The 27,202-nt window shown below is 37.1% G+C and overlaps 1 protein-coding gene across 2 annotated transcripts in view; it reads left to right on the top strand.

Moving 5' to 3' along the window:
- The window catches only part of stau2 (staufen double-stranded RNA binding protein 2), a 120,633-nt gene that overhangs the window by 77,334 nt on the left and 16,097 nt on the right, over positions 1 to 27,202 (top strand). For both annotated transcript variants that reach the window (XM_084398630.1, XM_084398631.1), the window contains exon 13: positions 8,474 to 8,587. In XM_084398630.1, coding sequence (XP_084254756.1) covers positions 8,474 to 8,587 — 114 coding nt within the window. The remainder of the gene's footprint in view (positions 1 to 8,473; positions 8,588 to 27,202) is intronic.

The following is a 27,202-nucleotide window of genomic DNA, read 5'->3' as shown; positions in this document are numbered from 1 at the left end:
AGGCCACTTGTGATGGAAGTAGGGCAGAAATAATGTTCGTTTGAGTAATGCACAACATGTGCTCTCTGTTTCTTTTTCGTTCTCTTTATCTCTGTTGTATAAGTGAAATGTTATTGTTCTGTTGATGAGCTTTACATCTCAGTTTTTGCCCACGCTCTAGCTAACCTTCACATAGGGATCTTACCAAATCTTTATTGGCAAAAAGTCTGGTCAAGAATCACTCATTTAGACAGGAAGAGGCCATTTAACCAACATGTAAAGGGCTTATTACAGTACATTTAACCCAGTACAAATATTTGTACCCAAACTTCCAATTGTTGCATAAAAACTGCCAGTCATGGCTTGTATGAGGAACAGAACTACCACTTTTGTGAACTGGATCAGTTGATTCATTGAAAAGATCCTCAAAAGAACAAATTCATTCATTCGACGATTCAATGATTCGGATACAAATCACCATTTGGTCCCAAACTAACTTGTCCCTACTAAATGAGAACTTAATTTAGGCAACCATTACAACCCTATTACCCATTTTGACTTCTGGATCATTGAGATCCAGATCAGTCTGATTGAGAACAAAGCATTCTTACCACTTTTGTGAACTGGATCAATTAATTGAAAACATCCAATTTGAAAGAATGATTTGTTCACATCCATTTGAAGCTTGAAACATCAGTCACCTTTCATTGTAGTTGAATTCTCCTTTTATGTTCCACATATGAAAGAAAAGCATATGTGTTTGTAATGATATGAGGGTACGTATGACAGAATTTTTCTTTTTTAGAGTGCACAGCTAAAGCTGCATTAAAACACAAAAACATATTTTTTCTGTATCAAGTCCCCCTGACTGATCTGACATGCTTCAGATTATTTAGTAAGCTTCAGTGGTCCGGTTAAACTCTGGAGCCTCTTTTGGTCAACTGGGTGACTTATTTGGTGCAAGTAGCACCAGCTTTAGACGAACCCAGAGATGGATCTTTCCCCAAATCTCCCTTTGGTCGAGCAACCGGAGCCCTGCCAGCTAACGCTCATTCCCCAGACTGGGGACACAGAGATTCGGAGAGGACGAAAGCGAGAGGAGAGGTGGAGCAGTGAAGCCAATCTCTGTGGGAACGCTGCTCTTCGCCGCATGTCAGGTGCACATCATAAAGGGCCTTTTGTGCTGAGCCTGTGAGCTGCAAAGCAGTCTGGGAGAGCAGAGAGCTGGAGGTAGAGCTCATGTTAGGGATGAGTCCCAACGCCTTTTCATTTTATGAACCCCATTCATCTTATCACGCCATATGAGGCTGCGTGGAACATACTGTAGTACCACAGTCCTGCACTCTACAGTATAGTTTGGCACTTTTCATGAATACGGTATATTTTGGTGTCTCACATCTTTTTGTTGTGAGACCTATTAGAGATGTTTGATAAACGAGCACAAAATTAACCCAGCATCAAAAGCATCTTCAGATGTTATGACCTTTTCGTAGTAAATAATCTCTTCTCTTTTTGTCCCTCAATTTTTACAGATATTGCTGTTTACTTCATTACCAAAAGATACGTTTTTCAGTATCTTCAAAGCAACATTTGTTACCAAACTAAATGAGAGAGAACTTAATTTAGGTCACATTTACATCCATGTTTCCCATTCTAGTCTAGTATTTTACATTTTTAATTAAAAAAGAAAAATTAAAACCTAATTAAACCAGTAGGATCCCACTTTTTAAGAACGCAGTTGCATTAAATGTTAATGTGTTATTTTTAGAACTGTCAATCGATTAAAAAAATAACGCATTTTCTGTTATTAATAATTTAATTGATCTCAAACAATCTTCAAACAACCCCAGTATAATAAATGTCACATTTACCTCTGCCCTTCAATAAATCAGGGCTATTTTTATAGAGTCAGACTGGTTAATATTTTTACTTGCCCTGTCAAAATGCACAAAAAGTTATTGTTTTCGTTGTTTTTGACCCATGTAAACAGTGCTTTAAGATTTTCAGGTAGGTCTAACAAGTAGGATATATACAGAAATTATAAATTAAATATAGATTAATCCTTATTAAAGCTAAAAATGTTATTCAGTCAAGAGCAGTGAGTGAGTGATTTTCTCTTTTTCTTTGATTATCCTTAATGACAGCAGGTTTTATTAGGCTTCTGTCACTTTAAGATCACGCGCACATGACGCGGATCTAACACGCGTCCCATTTGATCACTCTTTACATTTATTTAAGACTTCATTTAAGACTGTGCTTGCGAGGATACTCAAATTGGGCATTTTGGTCCTGTCTGAAGCGGCTTTCTGTGCGCACGAGTCTTGTGTGTGTCACAGACGAGATTCAGACAGTGTGCGCCATTACTGCACTGCGTTCTCTGTTGCGTCTTATCGCACTTGAATGGTTTAAAAGCATTTGCATGAATTAGAGTGTCATCATATAATGTAACGCTTGCCAAAGGATGACGGGGGAAAAATATTGCGTTAAATATTTTTAACACGTTAAGCTGAAAAAATGAATCGCATGCGTTAATGCATTAATTTTGACTGCACTATTTATTTTCTATTTCTATTTTTTATGAGCTATATATAATGAATAGAAAATATCACTCATCGTGTAACGTAGTTGACGATTAAACTTTTCTAGAAGTAAAGCATCTCTTTTCACAGATCATTTGTTCGAACCAAGCAAAAAGAAAACTATTTTGTACTTTAAAACAAAAATGTAAGTTTCAGACTGAATCTCACCTTATCGCTCTCCCCCCCCTGCTCATTTCAGCTTTCCCTCTCCCTTTTTTAATCTCGCTCTTTCTGTTCCCTCCCTCCTTGCTCACTACCCGTCTGTTTCTCTTTCTATTTGTCTGTTTCTCACAAAGTTTCTAACCTTGGCTAGAAATACCAGCATACCTAGATTGAGAGCAAAGGCTCTCAGTTATTTTTTCCAAATAGCGCCCATTGATGTTTTCTGACCTTCTAGTGAATCGCGGCTTCATTTTGAGATGAATGGAGACGAGCTGATAGAAGAACCCGTGCTTATATTTCTCATCCTGCCAGCTCTGGGCACACATGCATCTCTGTGAGGTGCTGGCGGCTTTGATCGCGGGCGTCAGCGTTCAGCATCTATATGCCAACTGCTGTGTAGTCATGCCATTAATCACTTCATATATCGCTTCATATACAGCTGATGGAAGCGTCTGTGATGCATCCGTTTGATCTTTTATATCAGTGCGGGACCTCCTCCAATGATAACCTTGCTTTCAACTGAAAGTCTGCATGGGGATTATGATAAAGCTCTAGTGACTTGACCAGAATATTAAAATAATAATAATAATAATAATAAATATAAATATGAATATCTGCCAATTCAATATATATTGTCAGATATTGAATATTTAATTGTGCATGCTAATTTCCCCATTTGTACATTTCTATTTTTAATTTATTTAAACAAAATAGTACAGTCATTTTATTATCGGCATATCAGTTACCTGCCATAACATGGTGACGTTAACAGACAGAATTTTATTATCAGTGCATCCCTAATACTTATTCATTAATTACAAAGCTAAGCCCAAACATGAAAACCGGCCTTCAAGTCAATGTTATGACCGACCATTCATAAGTTTTAATCACGCTTTAATTTCCGTGCTGACCACCTGCAGAATTTATAACCTGTAACCCACCGTCCTGCCCTTAATGGCAAAGCACTGACTGATGATATGAAAGTGATTTAATTTGATCCGAGAACATCTGGAGTTGTATAACTCAGCAGTAGCTTCAGGTTCATAATTTCAATTATAGAAGTGGATTGATGTGGGCTTTTGAAGGTGACTCGCTCCATTTATGGCGAAGGATATGATTCACAAGATTTTTTTGGCACTGGTATGCCTCGTATTTGATCCAATAATATGTGAATAATTGTTTTTTGGATGAATTATGAGGCGATTAAAGATATATTTATGTTATAACTGTGAAATCCGGCATGTATCAAATTTGTTGATGTGCAGTGTTTGCTTAAGTGGTAAAAGGAGCCATATTTGGTAAGGAAAAGTGAAGCTTTATTTAACCCACTTCAGATGATATGCGCTATAAAAAATTATAATAATAAAATAAAACAAAGATTATTGGACTAAGTTTCACAAGAAAATACTATCAGTCTTCTACTTCAATATATATATATATATATACACTCACCTAAAGGATTATTAGGAACACCATACTAATACTGTGTTTGACCCCCTTTCGCCTTCAGAACTGCCTTAATTCTACGTGGCATTGATTCAACAAGGTGCTGAAAGCATTCTTTAGAAATGTTGGCCCATATTGATAGGATAGCATCTTGCAAGTTGATGGAGATTTGTGGGATGCACATCCAGGGCACGAAGCTCCCGTTCCACCACATCCCAAAGATGCTCTATTGGGTTGAGATCTGGTGACTGTGGGGGCCATTTTAGTACAGTGAACTCATTGTCATGTTCAAGAAACCAATTTGAAATGATTCAAGCTTTGTGACATGGTGCATTCTCCTGCTGGAAGTAGCCATCAGAGGATGGGTACATGGTGGTCATAAAGGGATGGACATGGTCAGAAACAATGCTCAGGTAGGCCATGGCATTTAAACGATGCCCAATTGGCACTAAGGGGCCTAAAGTGTGCCAAGAAAACATCCCCCACACCATTACACCACCACCACCAGCCTGCACAGTGGTAACAAGGCATGATGGATCCATGTTCTCATTCTGTTTACGCCAAATTCTGACTCTACCATCTGAATGTCTCAACAGAAATCGAGACTCATCAGACCAGGCAACATTTTGGTGAGCTCGTGCAAATTGTAGCCTCTTTTTCCTATTTGTAGTGGAGATGAGTGGTACCCGGTGGGGGGTTCTGCTGTTGTAGTCCATCCGCCTCAAGGTTGTGCGTGTTGTGGCTTCACAAATGCTTTGCTGCATACCTCGGTTGTAACGAGTGGTTATTTCAGTCAAAGTTGCTCTTCTACCAGCTTGAATCAGTCGGCCCATTCTCCTCTGACCTCTAGCATCAACAAGGCATTTTCGCCCACAGGACTGCCACATACTGAATGTTTTTCCCTTTTCACACCATTCTTTGTAAACCCTAGAAATGGTTGTGCGTGAAAATCCCAGTAACTGAGCAGATTGTGAAATACTCAGACCGGCCCGTCTGGCACCAACAACCATGCCACGCTCAAAATTGCTTAAATCACCTTTCTTTCCCATTCTGACATTCAGTTTGGAGTTCAGGAGATTGTCTTTACCAGGACCACACCCCTAAATGCATTGAAGCAACTGCCATGTGATTGGTTGATTAGATAATTGCATTAATGAGAAATTGAACAGGTGTTCCTAATAATCCTTTAGGTGAGTGTATATTTTGGGTAATTATTTTCAGTCAGATTAAATTCGATCACATTGGTTAATGGACATTTTTTTCCAGCATTTATTAATTTAGATTAATTCCATATGCATATTTAATATGACAATTTTTGTTTAATTGCTCATTCATGTTTGTTCATATCTAATATAAATTTATTGTGTTTACTTCCTGAATTATATATATATATATATATATATATATATATATATATTAATATTAATATTATTATTATTATTATAAAAAATTTTTTTATTATTTTTTATTTTATTATATATATATATATATATATATATATATATATATATATATATATATATATATAATCCTAAATTAATAAATGCTGTAAAAATATTGTTCATTGTTAGTAAATAATTTGCCCACTTAATTATTTTTAGACTTTTCCCTCCTTTTCGATATAGAAATGTTCACCCCAGTTGTCCAAGAGAGCATTAAATACACATGCTGAAGCTAGACGTATCATAAACAGAGTCTTGTTATGACTTGAACTGCTGGTTTAGCGTATGTTTAACTGCAATATGATGTTATCAGACGTACTCATGTGTTAAATCCACCAGCAATATCATACTGATAAAGATCACTGGTCCATGCGCTTAAGTCAAAGGCAAGATGTTGCTCCATTTTGTTTTAATTTTCTCTTCCTCGCTATGTAGCAAATCCCACTTTAATGAAAATAAAAACTATGGGATGATGTATGTTTTGAACATCTGCGCCAAAAGATCCGCCTTGTGACGCGGTTTATTCTTTTTTGTTTTTCTTACCCCCCATACTCTGCTCTGTTGTGTGTGTGAAAACACTTCAAATAGCACTGGCAGCGTCCTACGCTTGGCTTGGCTCCTTTTCCACTGCACATCTCCGTCTTATACACAGTCGACATCAAACGCATCTCCTGTCCAAGCATCAAAGTGCGGGACGGTTTGTTTCTGTCCCTCTTGCCCTTTCCCTGTTCCTGGAGCTGGTGTTTATGCTGGGATTTTCATTAGCAAACACATGCTAGACGTGCTAATCCCTTATGGTCTTATTTTTGCTTCGTTCTGATGGGGCCCATCTGCATGACTGTGGCGTATTTGAGCGAGGAGCGATCTTTTGAAAACAAAGTTTGTCAGGGAGATGAATCTTGAGGCTGACAGGAAGCTGGCACTGATCTTGGTGTCTTGAGCTTGATGGTGGCCCGCAGTTATTTGCTCAAAGTGACGGTACTCTACCAAAATTAAGTGCATTTGGAAAAGTTTTAAATCAAACCCAGCACCACTAACGGATACACAGTCAGCGTATGTTTGCGCTATAGCTCAAACATATTAGATTAAGTTGAAATAAATTTCATTTGGTCCAGGTGTTGTGTTGTGCTCTATAATGGTGATATAAACTATGTAAAGAAATATATAATATAATATAATATAATGTGCATATATAATATAATATAAAATATAAAGTAGTTAAATTATATATATATATATATATATATATATATATATATATATATATTTAAAGATCTATATTCTTATATTAAACAATTTATAGTGTTACTATATTGTATTATATTAATATGGTTATAATTAGGATTATATTTTTATAAAATAGTGTTGTTTACACATTTTAATCAAATCAGTTACTAATTATGTGATGGTTAATTAATCAACCAAATTACAATGTTGTGCATTTAACATTATTTTCTGGAAATCTTAATGATAAATTGCTGTTTTAAAATGACAGCCCTAATAAGATGAAGAGAACGATCTGTTCGTGTAGAATACAACAGAAATATTAACCAACTCAGTGTGGCCAATCGTTTCTTCTCTTCAGCAGACACGAGATGTTTGTATATGTCAGGAGTTCCTGTTTCCTGGAGCTGTGAACGCCAATCACACATTGTGCTTCTTGCAAACCGTGTTGTTAACATTGTCTTTAAAACACACTTCACAGCGGAATGCCCCGTGGATCTGGCCCATCAAACCACTTGAAGACTAAACATAAACACACGTTCATGGAGTGAGAGATTCCTTCAGTCTGCAATTGCAGCCATTGATCTGTTTTTCTTCTCCTGAGGATTCTCAGTTTTATGCATTGACCTTGTATTCAGTAGTATATAGTGGGCGCTTTTTTAATATATGGCTACATGACAGCAACTCTCCCCTACTTGTATCTCTGTTCTATGTTAAAAACCAACTAGCCTGATCATCTTTTGGGCTTTGCAACTGTCAACTGTGTTTGTTTTTGTCTGTATCTATGCATCAGAGGAGATTTGCATGTGTATAATTTAAAATTAGATCACTTTAAACAGGACAGGATAGGACAGAGGAGCATCTTTCTGGGATTTTCTTTTGTCGATAAATGTATGAGCATTAGATATTTCTCGTGCTAAGGAGCTCTCCAGAAGCAGTCAGTAACACATTGTATCCAGTCATCCAGACAGCCATATGCATTTTTCCCATAGAACGACTGAAAATTTTCCAAAATCTGTACAATAAGACCATATAAGAGTGCTTTTAAGAAATAGTTCACCCAAAAACAAAATTGAGGCATCTACCGAATCCATTCTAAAAGTAATAACATGAAAAAGCTATTTCTTTTTTTAGTTCAGTGTGTTCTGCATGTAAAAAAGTCTTTAAAATGGCCTGGATATGTATATAGGTCAGGCATAACATGATCAAAGTGGCCCAGTATAGTGTCCAAAATCCTTACACACACACACACACACACACACACACACACACACACACACACACACACACACACACACACACACACACAATCCTTTGGGTGTTGCTGAGTGGAGTTTGACATGCAGAGGTGTTCTCAGAAACCCCAAACGGGGCCAGAGCTCAGCTCTAAATCACTATATTGCTTGCCATCAGCGCACTTGAGAAAGCTAGATTGTGAACCATTCACAAGGATGAAGATTAAAATCTAAAACCACTGCGGTTATTGAGTAAAACTGAGCACAAACCACCAGCCAAGTCTGAGGATCCAGTTCATACTTTTCCCACAAAAGGTTTTCCAAGGTCAGAACCGCAGTGCAGAACATGCTGTAAATTGCATCATGTAATATTTAATACTCCCTTGCCTTCTCTTGTGTCATGCAGGTGCAATACTCAGATCGGCAAACTGACAAAGAGTTCATGACCTACCTGACCCTCTCACCTGTGCAGATGACTTTCCACGGCATTGGGAGCTCCATTCCAGCTAGCCATGACCAGGTAATATAACTGCAATGTCTGTCGTTTAATTGTTTGTTCTAAAAATGGTCACACTTTAGATTAAGGTCCAATTCTCTCTATTGACTAACTATTACTATGACTTTTGTCTCAAACCCCTAATTACTGCTTATTATAGCTAGTAAGGTAGTTGTTAAGTTTAGATATTGGGTAGGATTTAGGGATGTAGAATATGTTCATGCAGAATAAGGCATTAATATGTGCTTTATAAGTACTAATAAACAGCAAAAAATATTGTAATATGCATGCTAATAAGCAACTGGTTAATAGTGAGAATTGGAGCATACACTAAAGTGTTAATGGAAAAAGCAACAAATGCCCAAAGCTGGGTTTCTTTTCATTAGTTGGTACAGTACAGCCTCCTTTAGTGTATTAAGCAGTAAACAGAACGCACTTTTGCATAGGTCGTATTTTTTGCAGGGCTGATAAAAAAACAAAAGGTATCAGCTACAAAACTGAAAAGCATCTTGTGTTATAAAAGTACAAAATAAATAGAATAATGAAAAATAAAACTTGTGCGTTAGTAGTGTTACAATTTGCTCCACTTAAACTATATTTAAGCTTAAACCCAACCCTCCTATACTTAATTTTCCACATTCCACTCAGTTTCATGCACACCCTTTCAAAGTATACTCCTTTGTCCATCCAGCATTCGGCGTCCAGTGGACTTTGTTTTCAAGCGCTCAAGTTATTCGCATATTCGCTGCTCTTTTTCCTTTTTGTTTGGCGGTTGGCAAATGGCGTTGTATTGCCGTTGGATTGGAGTGTGGATCTCCTCTGACTGACTATATTCGTCGACCGACTGACTTCGTCTTGACTGACTGACACAGACCACTAAAAAAAGTTTACGCTAAGTCTCCGTGAACCAGAAGTGGCAACCGACTTTACTTCAGTGTTGTTAAACAGAATTTTGAATAGAGGGCAGGGTTTTATTTTAGCTCACCTCCTCTCTATCCCTCGCTCATAGCAGACTGGCGGTTGGAGGGGAGTGGTTTAGGATACTCTACACACGCCATCAAACTGACATCATTAGAGAAGGAACGCCATTCCAGAGCAGAAGCAAAGTTTCAGTTTTTGATTAAAGGTTCACCACAAGACTAGTAATGTGCGCTAACTAATTAAATAGGGTCAATTTAGATTTCATTTAACACCATTTTGAGGAAAGTCATAAAACAAATTGCGAAAACATGTTCTGAAAAACTTCAGCAGCATTTTGTTTGCAGATGCCTCTGATATTTTAGGTCTGACACAGTGACATTTAGACATGGTCCGTGTGACCTAAATGAATGTTAAATGAGTTTCAGATACAGAGGATTTTAGAGAAATGATTTATTGTACAGGCTGGTATTTTCCCACAGTTTTTCTAGCCAGTTGACCGTATTCCATGCCGATTCATTGATTGCGTTGGAATAAAATGAATTAAATTAAAACTGATATTGGGAAATTGGCAAACCGATTGTTTCATCACGGAGTGTGCTGTCAATAGGAGGTGTTCATTATGAAGATTCATTGGGGAGAACATGTTGTGCACAGATATTTCATTGCATTGTTTGTTTGCAGAGTTTCCTTGGATATATCCTACTATACGCAGGCAGTTACTTACCAGCGCAATCTCACTCGTCAAGATTTTATCAACGCCAACATTCAGGCAATCAGAACACGCACAGCCATTATTCCCATTGTTAATGATAATTGTGATTTAGTGACAGACCAGACCGCATTTGATTAGGTTTTCTTATTTCATTTTTCTTGCTGTAATTATGAAACAAAAAGAGCCCTAGGATCTGGACTGGCTAGTATTCATGAGGTGGCTTATTGTGTAGTGTCATCCATGCAGAAAAGCAGTTGCTTACATTATCTAATCTAAACATAGGACACTCTTTTGTTCTGCCCTTCAAAGCTCCACTCTCTAATAAAGCCTGTTCTATAACCAGTAATAGGGATTTCTGTTGTGGGGACACAGCCGCCAGAGCAAAATGAAGGCAATATAGGCCATGGACTTGTTGTTGCCAAAAGCACTGGTGCATGACCGACTGTTAGGGAGTCTTTCTTTTCCAGATTCCTTAGTACAGTGGCGTCCAGCCACAAAAGGAGTCAGAACAATGAACCCAGGGTGGTTCTGGATTGTGACACTTTTTGGCCCAAGTTGCTCCACTGCCCCACAGTTTGCAGTCATTGCTTCTAATGATAATCCACTTCAGATAAAATAAGAACAGGGCTCTTTCATTGTCACTGTGTAGTATGTGGTAGAGTGGGACTAGTTTTAGCACTTTTTACTGCATTGAATATTTCTCAGGGTTATTTTTTTGAAAGATTTCTGTATAGGAAACAAATGGTGACTTTTTGTGACAACATGCCCCAATGGCGGGAGGTGTTGTCACACTTAATGGGGGAATTTGTAATGTTCAAAGTACTAAACCGGCAAAACATAGTAATTTTGTCTAAATGGACTTCCAACCGAAATTACAAAGGACTTACACAATGATCTTTGTTTGTAACAGACGAGTTGGTCTCAACTATGCTGAGATTTTGAAAAGTGTATCAAATCAATCAAAAAACAGTTTAAGGACTTTGAAGTCTTCTTTTTCATTTAATTTACTGTTGGAATAGTTATGCTTTTCTTCCAAAGTTCAGCATTGGTTCGCCGAACTTTGCCCTACAAATAATATAAATGTATACAAATGTATAAAATATAATTTGTGTACTTATGGAAAATGTATATCTATACTACTACTATCTATACTACTACTACTACTAATAATAATCATCATGTATAATATATTTTATACACACACTCGTGTATGTGTATACATACACATACACACACACACACACACACACACACACACACACACACACTTTTAGTTAGATGCGCTTAATCGCGATTATTGATTTAACAGCACTAATTATAATATTATATAATAATAATAAATGTATAGAATTATAATATATAATTTAAATATATATATATATATATATATATAGCCAATTGTAGAAAATGTATATACTGCTACTAAATAATAATAATAATAATAATAATAATAATAGTAATAATGTATTTTATTGCTATTTTTATTTATTATTATTATTATTATTATTATTATTATGTTTTTTATTACATTTTGTTTGGATGACAGTTCACAACAAAAGTTGCTCTGATTTTAGATGGTTTTAAACTAGATATTTCTAACCAATATGCTAAATCACTGCTTGAGAAAATACATTTGTGTAATTTTGACTTTTAAACCTTATAGCTACTGAGATGTGACAACTAGCCCCGGTTAACCTTAAAATGTTTCAGGGAAAGTACAGTCCTGTCAATTTTAACTTTAATATTAACAACTCAGAGTAGGTGGACATGCGTGATCAAGGTTGAGGAATCAACCTCACATGTATACGGATGGGGTTTGTGATGCATGTGGGCTGAGGCACGTGTGCTGGGAGTTGTTCAGATGGACTCTCTTATCTCACTAACTAGCCTACTCTATGTAGCCAGTGGGAATGTCATGGGGTCCATTGATAACTCTTTCCTGGAGATTACAGTATAAGATTATCAGTGCACAAGAGAAGAGTCTGTCCGTGTGTAACATTTTGTTAATCCATCATAATTGATTTGTCTTCTTGATTTAGCTTCTTAAACCAGCCACACTTAATTTTGTATCATATCACAGACAGCATTAGGATGTTGAACATTGAGTGGCTGTAATCTGCGTGATGTTTCCCCATAGTCACTTTTTGACACTAACTCATTGGTAGAATTGACAGAGTCCTGCGGAGAAGCGTGTAGAGTTGCTCCTGCACTTTCCTGGCTCCTGCAGAGCCTGTCAGTTCACAGGGCCCAGGGCCCTGCTCTTTCTCAATGCCAAAGGAGGCCTCAAGCCCCTATAGCCTGACACCCCTCCTGCCCTGATCCTTGGCCATCCATGTGCATTCCTGGAGGGCCTGGGCGTCTTAGATATACAGCTGAGCGCCCCCGCCGACCCTGTGCCAGCCACGTAATGCCATCTGCCCAACATATGTTTGCATTCACTCGTCTGCCTTGAGCTCCGAACTCACTGGAGGCCAAAATACATACTAAGCTACACATCTCTCTTGGCTCTTAATGTCTTTTTCGAATGCTGTATATGTAGGTTTGGATTTTCTGAATCGATTTTAATGTTGTCATTAGTGCGCTTGTGAAAATAGTACTTGAAAAGTTGCTCGAACTGGTCCAGCATGTTGATCCCAGAGTGTTTGATTCCCGGAACACCGTGTCCATTTTTGGCTTGTTAAGGCCTTTAAATTGTCCATGTTCTACAGAGCTGAAGTAACATAAGTGTCAGCCCACAGCGGCAACAAACATGTCAAAGCGGGGAGCTCACAGAGCCCCTGCACGAGGTGTTGCTTATACAACATGGAGGCCCTGAAATCGAATGTGACAGGGCGAATTTGGCTGCTGCTGCGTGTGCACGCTGTGCTCAGCTGGCTGCTCTTTTCCCAAGAGCCTTTGCATCCAGCCTTCAAGCTGAGTCCTGGGAATAGTGCAACCTCATACATCAGGGGAGATCTGAAGTTGGCAGATTCTGAAGCTCTAAAATGAAGACTAAGGGGCTGACTGTCAGAAACCAGAAGTTCTTGAGTATCTATCTATCTATACATCTATACATCTATACATCTATACATCTATACTATCTATCTATCTATCTAAACAAAATATCAAACAAACAAAGTGACCATTTATTTCAAAGAAATTTAGACAAAACGCACTCTGACAAAGGGTTATAAAACTAAAAATTGCCTGAACACCCTAACATTTAGAGCAAGAGCACTAGAGTTGGTTTAGATAAAAGGGTTAGTTCTCCCAAAATGAAATTTTTGTCATAATTTACAATCTCTTTTTTGCCCATACAATGAAAGTCAATGGTGTCCAAAACATTAATTGGACCTCATTCATTTTTATTGTATAGACAAATAAAAAATTTCTAAATATCTTCTTTTGTTTTGAGAAAAACAGAATTTTTCAAGTTTTCCTTTTTGAGTGAACTATCCATTTAAAGCTTCAGCCAGATTGTTTGAGTTCAGTCTGCGGGGAAGCATAAAAACCATGAAAAGTTCTTAAAGGCTAGTTGTTGTTGCTTTTTCCCCCCACATAACTGGAAAGACTTTGAGACCATTTCTCCTGGCATCTTCACTTCCTAACAGAACTGAGACATTGTTCTCGAGCAATTAATTGTAGCCCTTGGATCTTGTATCTTTCATTATGTGCTTGTTTGTTTGCAACAGAAAACTCGTTCATGGTGAGAACGCTTTCCTCTTGTTGGAAAACGGCTCTTTCATTATGTCAGGCGAGGAGAAAGTGATTGTGCGACAATTCGGACACCTGTTGAGAGGATGGGCAGCTATTGACAGGCCTGATTCATGGGCGAGAGGCTGCTGTGTACATCTTCAGAAGATCTCCCGCCGGGTGCTGGGCCGTTTGAAGTCTTCTCCGGCCCAGGGCTGGAGACGTTAGTACAGCAGGCCGCCTCTGTCAGGGGTCTCGGCATGTTACTCAACTCGGCAGCTGTTCTCGTCTTCTCCCTTTGACACGGACTAAGCCTTGCATAATGTCTGTGTCTCCTACAACGGCACCTGTAGGAAATCCGTTTACGTAAAAACACAACCAAAAGGGCCTTGCCTAATCTTCATTGTTTGGAGGAGGATTATTTTTTCCACCAAGCAAAAACCTGTTAAATGAATGGCATGATGAGAGAAGTTCATTATAGGTTTGAAAAATTATTTACAAAATATAGTAGTAAAATAGTATGATCTTTGGGTATGTTAAAAATGGGATCAACCCGTTCAATATTATAAAGGCTGTGGGCAAATTAAGCAAAATTCGATTCTAAATTATTACAGACATGGTTTTGGAAGGGTTATCCCATTCTAATATGGAAGTATTGTGGAATTTTGACTCAGCTATTGCGATACACTACAACAAATTAATAATATTTTTATCTTTAAGATTTCTATCAACTGAAGCTTGGGCTTCTAAAATTATACACTACCATTCAAATGTTTGTGGTCAGAAGGATGTTTTATTGTTTTAAGGGTGCATTTATTTGATCAGAAATACGGTAAAACAGTAATATTGTACAATATTATTAATATTTTAAAAAACTGCTTTCTATTTTCAGATATAGTTTAAAATTTAATTTATTCCTGCAATGGCAAAATCGTCATTACTCCAGTCTTCTGTGTCACGTGATCCTTCAGAAATCATTCTAATATAATAATTTTGTGCTTAAGAAATATTTGGTGCTTATGAAACCAGGTGTGCTGCTTAATATTTTGTGGAAACCATGATACATTTATGTTTTCAGGGTTCTTTGATGAATCAAAAGTTCAAAAGAACAGCTTTTTTTAAATCTTTTGTAGCATTATAAATGTCTGTATCTTTTTATCAATTTAATGCATCCATGCTGAATAAAATAATTAATTAAAAAAATCTAACCTTTGAATGGTAGTTTAAACACTAAAAAGAGCTAACTATCCCATAAATGTTAATGATATTCACAGTGCATACATATAATACAATATATGTTAATACATGCTATAAAAGTGCATACATGTCTAATAATAAGAGCTGTTCTGCCTATTTATGCAGACATTTTTAAATGGGCATCTACATATGTACACGCACACAAAAAAAGTTCTTAAAGTTGGTATTGTGTTGGAGCCTTTGTCATGTGGTTTCCCCCAGAACGTTTCCTGCAGTTTCTTGCCTAATAGAAGCAGCTGGATTTTCACTGACCTTAGACTGGTCACACTGAAAGACTTGTGTGTGGAATCACATGAGGTTGTTATATTGGGACGGGTGCATTTTTGAGATAAATGACTCAATTATTATAGGTTAATCCACTGAGTAGTGAATCAAATAGGACCTCAATGGGTTTCTCCACTTTTATTATAGTCAATCCCTCCTTTTAATGAAGATTCAGTCTCCCTTTGGCTTGTTTAAGATTTTTAGGGTCATTAAACGTTGCTCATTCATCTCTTCTGCTTTTGGACATTCGTCATAAGTCGTCCGGGTCGAATGTCAGCTCTTATCATCACTGCTTGCAACGTGTCGGGGTGAAAACGAATAATGATAACGTGAGGTCGCGGTTTAGTGATACCAGTCCCTTTTCTCTCCACATCCCCCAAAGCCCACCATCCTAGAGGCGACTTTTCCCCTTTTTTGCAGCCCCTGCTTTCAGCAGGAGGTAGCGGGTTGATCAGCACCCATTTGTCAAGCGGTCCCACACTGCGGCGAGACCCCATTAGCCTGTCTTTGAACGTCGCTGTCTCAAACCGTCCCACCGAGACCCCCCTGACGGCCCGTCGCACCAGCAGCCGCGGGCTTTGGTGAGAAAACAAAGCCCTTCCATTGCACCATCACTCACCCTTGCGTGTCTGTCATCTGTTTTTCTTAGGAAACGACTTTCAAAGTTGGGCGTATTAGAATGCGGGGGACCTCAAACGAAGCGTCAAGAGATGATAGGGCGAAGGGGAGGGAAACGTCTTTTCTTTTCCCCTCACTGACCCCCCCCCTCAAATGCCCATCCCTCAACAAGCTTTGAATCGGCCTGCCAGAGGATACGATTGTCGGGCCACTAATCTAAACATGAACTTGCACATTAAGGGCAACTTGTTGATACCTAAAGAGGCCTCTCCAAACACAAAGGGTTTGATAATAGGGCATTAAGCACCTTGACGGACTCTTAAGTGCCAGACTCATTGGAGTTAACTACGGTGCCAGAGTCGTGCTTCCCACTCGATTTTTCAAAGCCACAATATTTTAATCACTCTGAGATTTCTTTCGCACACAAGTTTGCTCTGGTGTTGAGTTGTGCAATGAGTATAATTAAGTTGGTTTGGCTCTGATTCACCAAGACGAAATGACCATATTTGTGTCATGTTTTTCAACTATTACCATTTAAATAGGGCTCATTTTAAACATTTATGCAGCCTTGATTCCAAGCGATCTCACGCACCAAATACTGATGAAGGGCTCCTTTAGATTTTTTTTTTTAACGTTTTTATTGAATTAACCCATTTGATCTAATCTGTTTGTTGAGTTAGCCTATAAAAAAATCTGTTCGTCATACCCATAGACCAAAGTTGTGAGGAATGTTTGTTGACTTGAGCTCTGTGGATTTTGTCAGCTCACGTCAAAACTGGTTTTCATTTTCCGTTTGTTAATCTTTGTTAAAAAGCTTTTGTTTATTCTTCAAGGAGCAAAACAAAACAAAGGCTTAGTTGCAGAGTGAGAACATATGCTTGCCTTATCTGCAAGTTCATTGCATTTGTGGGTGTTAGTGGTAAAATGATTATTTCAGACCACAACACCTCTATTGAGTTCTTCTGACACGAAGCTGCTGTTTTTTCGCACCCTGGCTAAGTGCTACATTCATTAGCACCTTGGTGCCAACAGAGCACAGTGTTTTGCCATTGGCCATTGATTAGTGTTATTTGGGGAGGTGTGTGTGAATTTTTTGTTTGCCAAAACTGCAGAGTAGGCTGTGATTATCAGTTAATCGATTCATTCTGTTTGGTCCCTTTGAAATGAATAGACGAGTGAATCTCATGAAACCTATTAAGAACATGCCCATGTGAGATTTTACCTCAAAATTAAAAGGAAAAAATAAGAGATGATATATTTGCACGAAAATGAAGTGTACATTATTGAATATGTTTGCAATAATATCCAATATATAAATATATGTTTGTATTAATATACAGTTGCGTTTGAAAGATTGGGGTATTTTTTTTATGTTTTTGAAAGTCTCTTATGCTCTCCAATGCTACATTTATATGGTCAAAATAACAGTAATGTTTTGAAATATTACAATATTTCTTTTTAAATAAGCAATTTATTCTTGTGATGGCAAATCTGAATTTTCAGCATCATTACTCTTCAGTGTCACGTGATCCTTCAAAAATCATTCTTATATGCTGATTTGGTGATCAAGAAATATAAAAAAAATATTTTAAATTTAAAAAATATTTAGTTTTGAAACCAGTTGTGCCGCTTAATATTTTTGTGGAATCCTAAACATTTGTTTTAGGATTCTTTGATAAATAGAACATCTTATACAGTATTTGATGCAGAACTCTTTCGTAACTTTTTTAATGTCTTGACTGTCAGTTTTGATCAATTTAATGCATCCTTGCAGAATAAAAGTATTCATTTATTTAAATTAAAAATCTAAATTTAAACAAACAAAAAAAATCCTTATTACTAGTGTAAAGAAAATGTTAATTGTGAAGTGTTTATACATACAGTATAATAGTATTTTTCTGTACAGCCTTTGACACGTTTATTTGAAAAAAAATATATTTTATGAGCGAAAAAGAATATTGAGAATAGTGGTATTAACAGTGCTCAGTAGTGAATGTATGGATTAAGTGTGCTTAATTGCCACTAATATACTGTTACAAAACTTCAACCAGGACATGTTTTGTGACTTACACCCACACGTCTTTTGCACATATTTTTCCTTTATGAATCCTTTTCTCAGGGTTCCTTGTATAACCGCAGTAGTCATCGCTCTTCTCTATTCTCAAGGTGAGAGGAAGGAGAGCTTTATTAAACCACATTTACAAGCGCATGGGAACGACTGGGTTTCACGCACAACCCGATCTACAGACCTGAAATAGTCTCTCGATTCCCGTTTTCTCGATCGCTGTCACAGCGGCACTGAAAGACTCAGTCGGGAGCAAACTAACACTGACATTTAGAGATTCCTTCCCTGAAACAAACCCTATCCTTTGTCTGCTTTCTTAGTTATGCTTTAGTGCAAAAACCAGGGATTGAGATCCTCCCTTAACTTGATATGTGACACGCGTCTTGCGGTTAAGAGCTGTTCTGCATTAATCATCGCTGAGCGCTTCTCCTGAGAACAAACTTTCAGAGGGGAATTGTAAGGATATACTAGACAATGAAACTCATTGTTGCGTAATTAACCGCGAGTAGTAGGAAACACTATCCCGAGATGTGTTGATTTATTCATTTAAAAATATATTTTTTGACAACCTGTAATTAAGAGATGTCCTAGCCCAAATTATGGACTATTACTTTCGCTCAGTGTCTTAAGTGACAGTCTTGTTTAAAGCCTCAGCACAAGAGGATACGTTTGCTTTTAGCGAGCCACTGACGGACAAGTGAGCGAACATGTCCTGCAGACCTCACAATGAGGATTGTTGCCCAATCAATTATAAGCACCTTAATCAGACTTATCTAATGGAAATGAGAGGAGCAATTTGAGAATGTTTTTCTGTCTGTCTGGAACCCCCTCTCATCTTTCAGACATCATGAAATTCCCGTGAACAACGAGTGCACCAGGGGTTAATGCGGATTACGACCGAGGTGTCACACACTCCTGCTGCTAAAGCAAACAACAGGCTTTTTGTGTGTGTGTGTGTGTGTGTGTGTGTGTCTGGTATGTCTTAGGACAAGGAGCTTGATGAGTTGCCCCAATGTTGTCAGGATCCATATATCCATATAGTTAATAAGACAACGCTTTCTTTTTATTTCAGTATTTCTTTTTTTTAGAAAGATTATTATTACAGATGTGGGCTGCCTTTTGTCGCTGGTATTTCGGAGATGTACGTGCCGGAGGAAGTGTTCAGAAATGCATGACAGGTTCTATATGTCAGATTAATATACCCTTTGCATTTTCTGATTGGAAAAGGAAACTCTGCCTGCGTGGTCCTATCACATCTTCCTCTACTCTCATGTGCATAGATTAGACAGGAGGAACACGCGGACAAGTCATATAGCAAAATTGATGATGGGACTGTCAGTGTCATAATATGACATTTGTTTTTCAGTTTTAGAAACTGAAAGTGAAGGTCGATGTGCAGTTGTGTGATAAACACAGATTGCTGGTAGATATTGAAATTTGATCTGTTAGTGTATTAAAAATTGTAATGCGCTACCGTTCAAAAGTTTGGGGTACGTGTTTTTTATTTAAAGAAAGAAAGAAAGAAATTGATACCTTCATTCAGGGAGGTGTTGCTTTAAATTGATCAAAAGTGACAGGAACACTTTATAAACAAAACATTTTGGTCACTTTTTAGGGTCCAATTCTCACTATTAACTATGACTTTTGCTTCAATAAACTCTTAATTACTGCTTATTATAGTTAGTAAGGTAGTTGTTAAGTTTAGGTATTGGATAAGATTAAGGGATGTAGAATATGGTTATGCAGAATAAGGCATTAGTATGTGCTTTGTAAGTACTAATAAACAGCCAATATCCTAGTAATATGCATGCCAATAAGCAACTAGTTAATAATTACTAGTGAGAATTGGACCCTTGCCAAAAAAATTATTTTGACATTTCTAGTCATTCAAGAATGATGATTCACAAATGACAAATAAAGCAACAACAAAAACTATACAACTTGTACTATATTATAAGAGCCACATTTGGCACTTGTAATTGCCACAATTACAAGATTGTAATTATATTTTACATTTTAATTTTATTTACATTACGTTTTAATTAAATTTGTGACTGATCAGCACACAAAGCTGTGGAAATGGCTTTAGAGGTCTTGGAATATCGTGCATAAATTGTATGGACCAACAGCCCTAGTGGGTTGAGGGTTGAACAGAATAAAAATATGGTGATCTGATTATTTAGAAATGCATAAAGTCGTATTCATTTAACTAAATCATGTGTCATTGCAATTTTTTAACTGCGTCTGATAATGCTGCAGCATTATCCAGACAATCTCCATAACAACAAGTACTTGATACCTGGAACCAGGATGCCAACCTTGAATGAAACAGCTCTGCTTAACATCAAGGTTTCCTATTCAAAGTAGGCGCATTGTAAATATATTATTCTCAAGGATCTTGAGATTCCCTTTTTTTCATGCAGTCCCCATAACTTAGGAGTCTAGACGTGTAGCCTTGCGAGGATAACGGGATGTGACTTTGAAATGAGATTTGCAGGATGAAAAGACAAGTGCATTGATTTATAAGAAGCCAGTGGGCAAGAAAATGTTTTCAGAGGCTGCAGAAGGCCACAAGGTCCTCCATTAATCCCCTGACCTCTGATAGGAGCAAAGAAGAAAGAACAACAGGCGAAAGAGGATAGGGAGAGGAGACCTCGTCTGCTCTGTTGCATGATGGGCTCAGCTGCAGGAATCTTCGGCTCTTTTGTTTGAGGCGCTTTGTTCGTCTTGCGCTCCACTCTTTTACGACTCCCCTATTAGTTTTACTGTCTACGATCTAATTAGCTCCGTCCTAATCATGTGTTAAATTGCATTACCTGGTGTTTACTGTCTGTTTGCTAGGTTGTAAAAACGTGTGAGGGTGCCTGTAAACTCAGATCGCAATGAATTTGATGACTTTCCCCTCCTTTTAAAGAGCTTCTGGTACGGGAGTCGCGGGGCTTCAGGAAGATATGTAACCTGAGAGCGTGGTATTTAAAGAATCATGTCCTGCACAGAGAATTCTGGGATTTTATTATCTGCTACAAAAAATAGTTTTTACTGTCTGTGCATCGTATTGATTTTATTGGACTGTAGCCAGAAAGATAATCTTTTAATTACCCAAAAACAAAAATATGATTACCAAAATTTCACCCAGTCTTGTTTCAACATGATTTTTCCCATGTTAGAAGAAATGTAACATTTGATTCATTTATTAAATAATCTTATTCCATTCTCTTTAAATGTTTCACAAGTTTTAGTGTCTGTATTTGCTAAGAGTTGCTAAGGCTGAATTTGCAAGATCAACCTTGTTACTTTATAATAAAAAAATCAAACAATTAAATTATAGGAAATATGTGTTTGTAGAATACTAACTTCTTACTGTATAAACTGTTTTTGACATGCAACCCAGTTACAAAAGTTTGGTAACCGGGTTGAAAAAAAATGAAAGGAATGAAAGATTGGGATCTGTAATATTTTTTTCGAGTTAACACTTTATAATAAGGTTCATTAGATAATCTTTGTTAATGTTAGTTAATAAAAATACAGTTGTTCATTGTTTTTATGTTACGTTCACAGTGCATGAATTAATGTTAACAAATACAACTTTTGATTTTAACAATGTATTAGTAAATGTTGAAATTAATATGAACTTAGATTAATAAATGCTGTAGAAGTATTGTTCCTTAATTCATGTTAACTAATGTGAACTAATGAACCTTATTGTTAAGTGTTACCGTTTTTTGATTAAAAAGTATAAAGCAGCAATATAACTATAGTCTTTAGGGTCACATGATTTTGATGCTCAAAATATAATTTTTTATTTATTATTATCATTGTTGAAAACAGTTGTGCTGCTTTACATTTTTTGTGAAAACTGCCATTTTTTCCAGGATTCTTTGATGAATAAAAAGTTTATTTATTAACGAACAGCATTTATTTTTAATGGAAATCCTTTGTAACATTATAAATGACTTTACTGTCACTTTCGATCAACTTAATGCATCCTTACTGAATAAGAACATTAATTTAAAAAAAATCTTGCTAACCCCAAACATTTGAACGGAAGTGTTTCGTTCAACCTTCTGAGGTAATTGATAAAAAGGTTTTGAATTTTTTTTTTTACTTCAAAATGAGTCCAGATATTGGCCTGTCTCTCACAGACATACTTTCTCTTTGTTTCCCAAGGAAACACACTGACATTTCTGTAATTAACTCAGCATGACGCATTTAACATTCTTGGATTTCCTATGAAACGCCATTATTTGCACACCTCCTCTTATGTAATCAGAGCCTCTGACATCACCATTACGAAAATACGACTCGGTTTCCTCGAACAACATGCGAATGCTCTGAAATACATACGCGTCACTTAAACTAATAGTCCAATCAGGCACATGTTATACATTCATCAAGTCCCAGGCACATGGGTCCAAAAGTGTCAGGATTCCAACTATACGTCAGATCCCTCGAGTGGCCAGCCTCTTTGATACAAGCAATCCACAATGAATTGTTTTTGTGTAAACACATCTCAATGATGAAACGTCCACTGATTGTGCCGCACGTTCTCCTGGCAACAAGGTCAAGTTTTTCCCCTACAAATTGGCCAGTGTTTTGGGGGTGGAGAGGGAGGTTTTTGTAATCAGCATCGAGTGGCATGTTTGGTGGGAAACGCAGATGGAGAGGGGCGTCCGAACTCAGCGTGTTTGAGTAATGGGGAATCTTGCACGCCATCAGGGATGGGCCCTGCTCATTACACCGTGCATTCGAGCGTTTTATTGGTGCGTCCCGTTTGGATATGCAGTGGTTAGTCCTTCCTCTGAGGCCGCTATGGGGGGTGTGGAATTGCGGATCGGGACTGAGGGGTGTAAAACGCTGTCTGACTGCAGACACTCTCTAGTTACAGGTTTTGGTTACAATCATACACACACATATGCACACCTTTGATCCTGTCCAGACTGTCTGTCAATGTGAGAAAAAGAAAGGTTATTAAGAAAATTATTAATTTATGGCTTATACAAGATCAGGCACAAACATTTAGGGGTGTAACAATATATTGTGTGTATGTATCGTGGATAGTGAAAAAAATTCCAGTTTACAGAGTTTTAGTGTCAGTACTACATTAAACTATATAATGTTGAATATAATGTATAATAATGCAATGGGGGAATATTTGTGGGTCCTGATAATGACCCATAAACTCTTATGTTACCAGTAAAAAGTGTCCTACATTATTTTAAATATATCTATTCAGTGAAAGAGTGTAAGCATATTCGTCTAAAATTATTTGATTCTGGTGTTATCATTGTCTTGTGCGTACCAAATTTAGCATTTTAATCAACAGTATACTTTCTTGTTAACCTTTTAATCATATGTCATGGAGTGTGGCAATAATATTGTATTGTGAGTTCAGTATTGTGATATGTATCGAATCGTGACATGAGGGTATTGTTACACCCCTACAAATATACCGTATTGTTCTATACTTTTACATGTCAATAATACTCCTGCAACAATAGGGAGTGCCAAATACGTGTAAAACGTGGGTATGTTTGCACAAGCTCTGCAATTCAGTCACGTTTATTTATATAGCTCTTTATACAATAGATTGCTTAAAATCAAGCAGCTTTGCCGTATTAAACACGTGAACACGTTTTCACGTAAAAGAAGGCGAAGCCTCCGCACACAAACCTATTATGTAATCTCCACGGACCAATGGTAGTACAAAGGTGTTAACCAGAAAATTCCACCGATAATCGAATTGAAACAAGGAAATCATGCCAAAATGGCTCCCTTCGCTCTCAAATTTTTATATTTCTCCATTGTTTTTAATTTGATTTGTTATTCGCAATGCTTCTTTAGGTTGTAGTTTTTTCCCCTCAAGCCGTTAAGTAAACGTCTTTGTTGTTTTTCCACTTTTTAGCTTCAAATAAAAGTTTGTAATGTTGCGATGTATCTCATAGCTGGTTGTTTTGAATCATGCTTTTTAACACCTAAACAAAGACTTTTATTTTATTTAATTTTTTTAATCCCTATGGGAAAAATACGTCCGTAACCAAGGCTGCTGACAAAAGTGGGCGGGCACTGTTGCGCTCTGAGTATTACGTTGTTATCTTTGTAACATGCTTATATCTAGCTCCAAAGAGTTATTTTCTTTGGCAATGACAGTGTTGTTAAGTTGTTAGAATAGTGAAACGCTAATGTCAAATTCTAATGGAAGCCTAGTCTCTTGTATGCCTCACGCGAGGAGCGCTGTTTGTGTGGCAGGGGAGTTGGCACCTTTACAGATTTTTTTTTTGAGTAGTCAAATTAGCCTTATTAATGTAGATGTCGATGTAGGCAGCAAAGCAGCTCACTTGGTTTTGATGCTAATATACCTCAAGCAAACAATGAATGGCCTACAGTGGACATGGGGGCTGCAATCTCAGTGGTCAGTTTATTATTTATGCAAATGACAGGAAGTGATTACACGCCCACACCAAACCACGGTTTCCTCACTGTTGAGCTTATGAAATAAAGGTCTTTTCCACTAGGTATGCAGTGACATGACAGCTGCCTGCTGATAAGCAAACCTCCATTTGCATTTGTTATGTTTTTTTTCCGGTCTGCATATATGTGCTATGATGAAATCTATAAATGGGAAGGAAAAGAAATGGTTGTGGAGGGAAGCCCACCATATACAGGTGTCTGATAGGCCGGGTCCTCGTGTCCACCCACAGTTTTCCATTTTGCTTTAGGCAACCTCTGCGGACCGGATTATAATATGAGGGAGAGAGGTGATAAAAGATGCTCCGGGCAGAGAGGAAGGGAATCCTATTTCCATGGTGGCATCCCTGTATCATAGAAAGTTTAACTGTATGATGTCAGTGGAAGACTAGTTTCATGATTCATTTGTTAAAACTGCTAAATTTCCCACTGTGAATCATTTGATGATCAGGGTTTACTGTTCTCAAGATGACTGACAAAGTGGTCAATTTAGATGTGGGCACAACATTGATTTAATTCTTCATTGATTTAATTAAATTCTATATATATATATATATATATCATATCGTTTTTTTTTTTATTTGTTTTTTTTTTATCTTTGACGTTTAAGTTTGAAGTTGCTTTGGTACCTTGCTTATCTGATTCTTGGATCTCTTGTTCATTTTCTTTCTTTTTGTTTTTAGCATGAAAAATGTAAAGTAAAATTTCAAACAAAAAGTAAATCCTGTTATCATTTAATTTTGGGAAAATTTGATCTGTTATTTGAAAATCCGGTTCCACGTATATAAAAGATTAATTTTGCAAAGTTTGATTTCCTTTCTGCCAAACATCATTGGTTTTCATGCGTGTTTCTTTATAGTTTGCAATATGCAAAAACTACAGCAGAGAGCAAGATTTTCAAAATTTGATGTTTTTTTCCCAGAAGCAAGAAACAAACTTGTTTTACTGAAACATTTTCACTAAGTCACTAAGCTTAACTTATTTATATGATGCCATATCGAAGACATACAGTAGATAGATGATTTTTTTTTTTCATTTCATATTTTATTACTCTCTGATTTATGGCGGAGCAGGTTAGTGTAAGCATTCTCTCTGATTAATAGTATGAATGTATGTATTAAATAGAGGGAGTGACTGTTTCAAGATGTTGAGGTATGCGGTACCCTGCACCTCTCCCATGTGGTTTGTGTTTTGACATGGGAGGTGCCATCCACGGTGTCCGAATGACGAACAGATAAAGCAGCCCTCTCCGGCCCTAATGACGCATGACATGCTGCTGCTTTTTGGGTCCTAATTTATGGCTTCCTATGTCAGCAGAGCCCTTCTCTCCAGGGAGGTTCAGGCAATTATTGACCCTGCATTCTGGACACGTTCCATGAGAAGGCAGAATCTGGAATTTTGATTACGGTTCTCCGGGCCTGTGTGAATGCAGATGTCTTAAACACAGTTCACTTACGTCCAATGACGGGCAGGTGTTTAAAAGCATATTATTTCTTTTTCTAAGAAGAAATGCATTATAATCTCCAATCTGGAAACGGTTCATTTTGATGTTGTGTAATTTGTAGCATTGGCCTGTATGTTGTGAAACATAATTTAGATAGATTTTATCAATAATGAATGACTTTTAGGGATGTTTACACATGCTACAAAATAATTAATGCACTTTAACTTTAATGGAGTAGCTTGGACCACTTCCATTTTGGACATTGATTTTAGAGCTCTACATGAATCTCACTTCAGATATTATTTTCCAAATGATCAGCCAACATTATTTTATTTTATTTATTTTTATTTAGTTATTTTATTCCAAATTACTATGACAGATGACAGGTTTTTTTTTTTACTTAATTTTATTTTATTTTTATTTTTAATTGTTGTTTTGTGCTGTTTGTTCAGCATATGTAATCCACATTTGCATTGTTTAATGTCCACTTGCTCATGCAAATGAATGTGATATTCTAGATTCGTAGGTGTACTATCATTTTACATACTATTTATTCTCAAAAAAGTAGGTATCTGTATAAGTTAGTTTTTATTATAATTCTATTTTTAGTTCATTATTTCAATGTAATTTAGTTAAGTTTCACCTCATTTTAGTCCAAAATTAATGTTGTTTTAGTTCATGAAACCGCATTTTGGTTTCATTTTCCATTTTTTTTTAAATTAATTTTATATTACGTTTTTTAGTTTTTGTTAACAGTAACACTTGTTCCTAACGGTTCTTCACGCCTAACCCTCGTGTTCTTTTCTCACCTGTCTGATTAGATAATCCTCAATCAACAATTGGTGTTGAGAGCATGTGTTCATGTGAAAGACAATGTGAAACGCTTAGGGGGCAGGGTGGCTTTTTATTTTGACCTTGTTCGCATAACAGGGAGCAGGTTTTTATCTCTTCAAGCACTGAAAAAATGTAACGCTTCCACCCTGTGCTGAGTGCAACTGATGTTTTTACAATCAGCTAGGAGCCCAGCAGACGCGAGTTTAGAACGTGTTGATGAGCGGCAATAAATTACGTGCGAATGTGCGGAGCATTTATCACTCGCCATTTTCACCATTATCGCTTCAACAACAGACAGAAAAGAGGGTCTCTTTGTTCTTGTCTGAAGAGGAGTTGTGTACTCATCTCTCTGATGCTCCTACAGAAGTGTCGAAATAGTCTGGAAGC

The sequence above is a fragment of the Rutilus rutilus genome (assembly GCF_951802725.1).
Source record: "Rutilus rutilus genome assembly, chromosome: 24".
NCBI lineage: Eukaryota > Metazoa > Chordata > Actinopteri > Cypriniformes > Leuciscidae > Rutilus > Rutilus rutilus.
The sequence above is the reverse complement of the archived record's forward strand: the minus strand, read 5'-3'. Positions and strand labels throughout refer to the sequence as shown.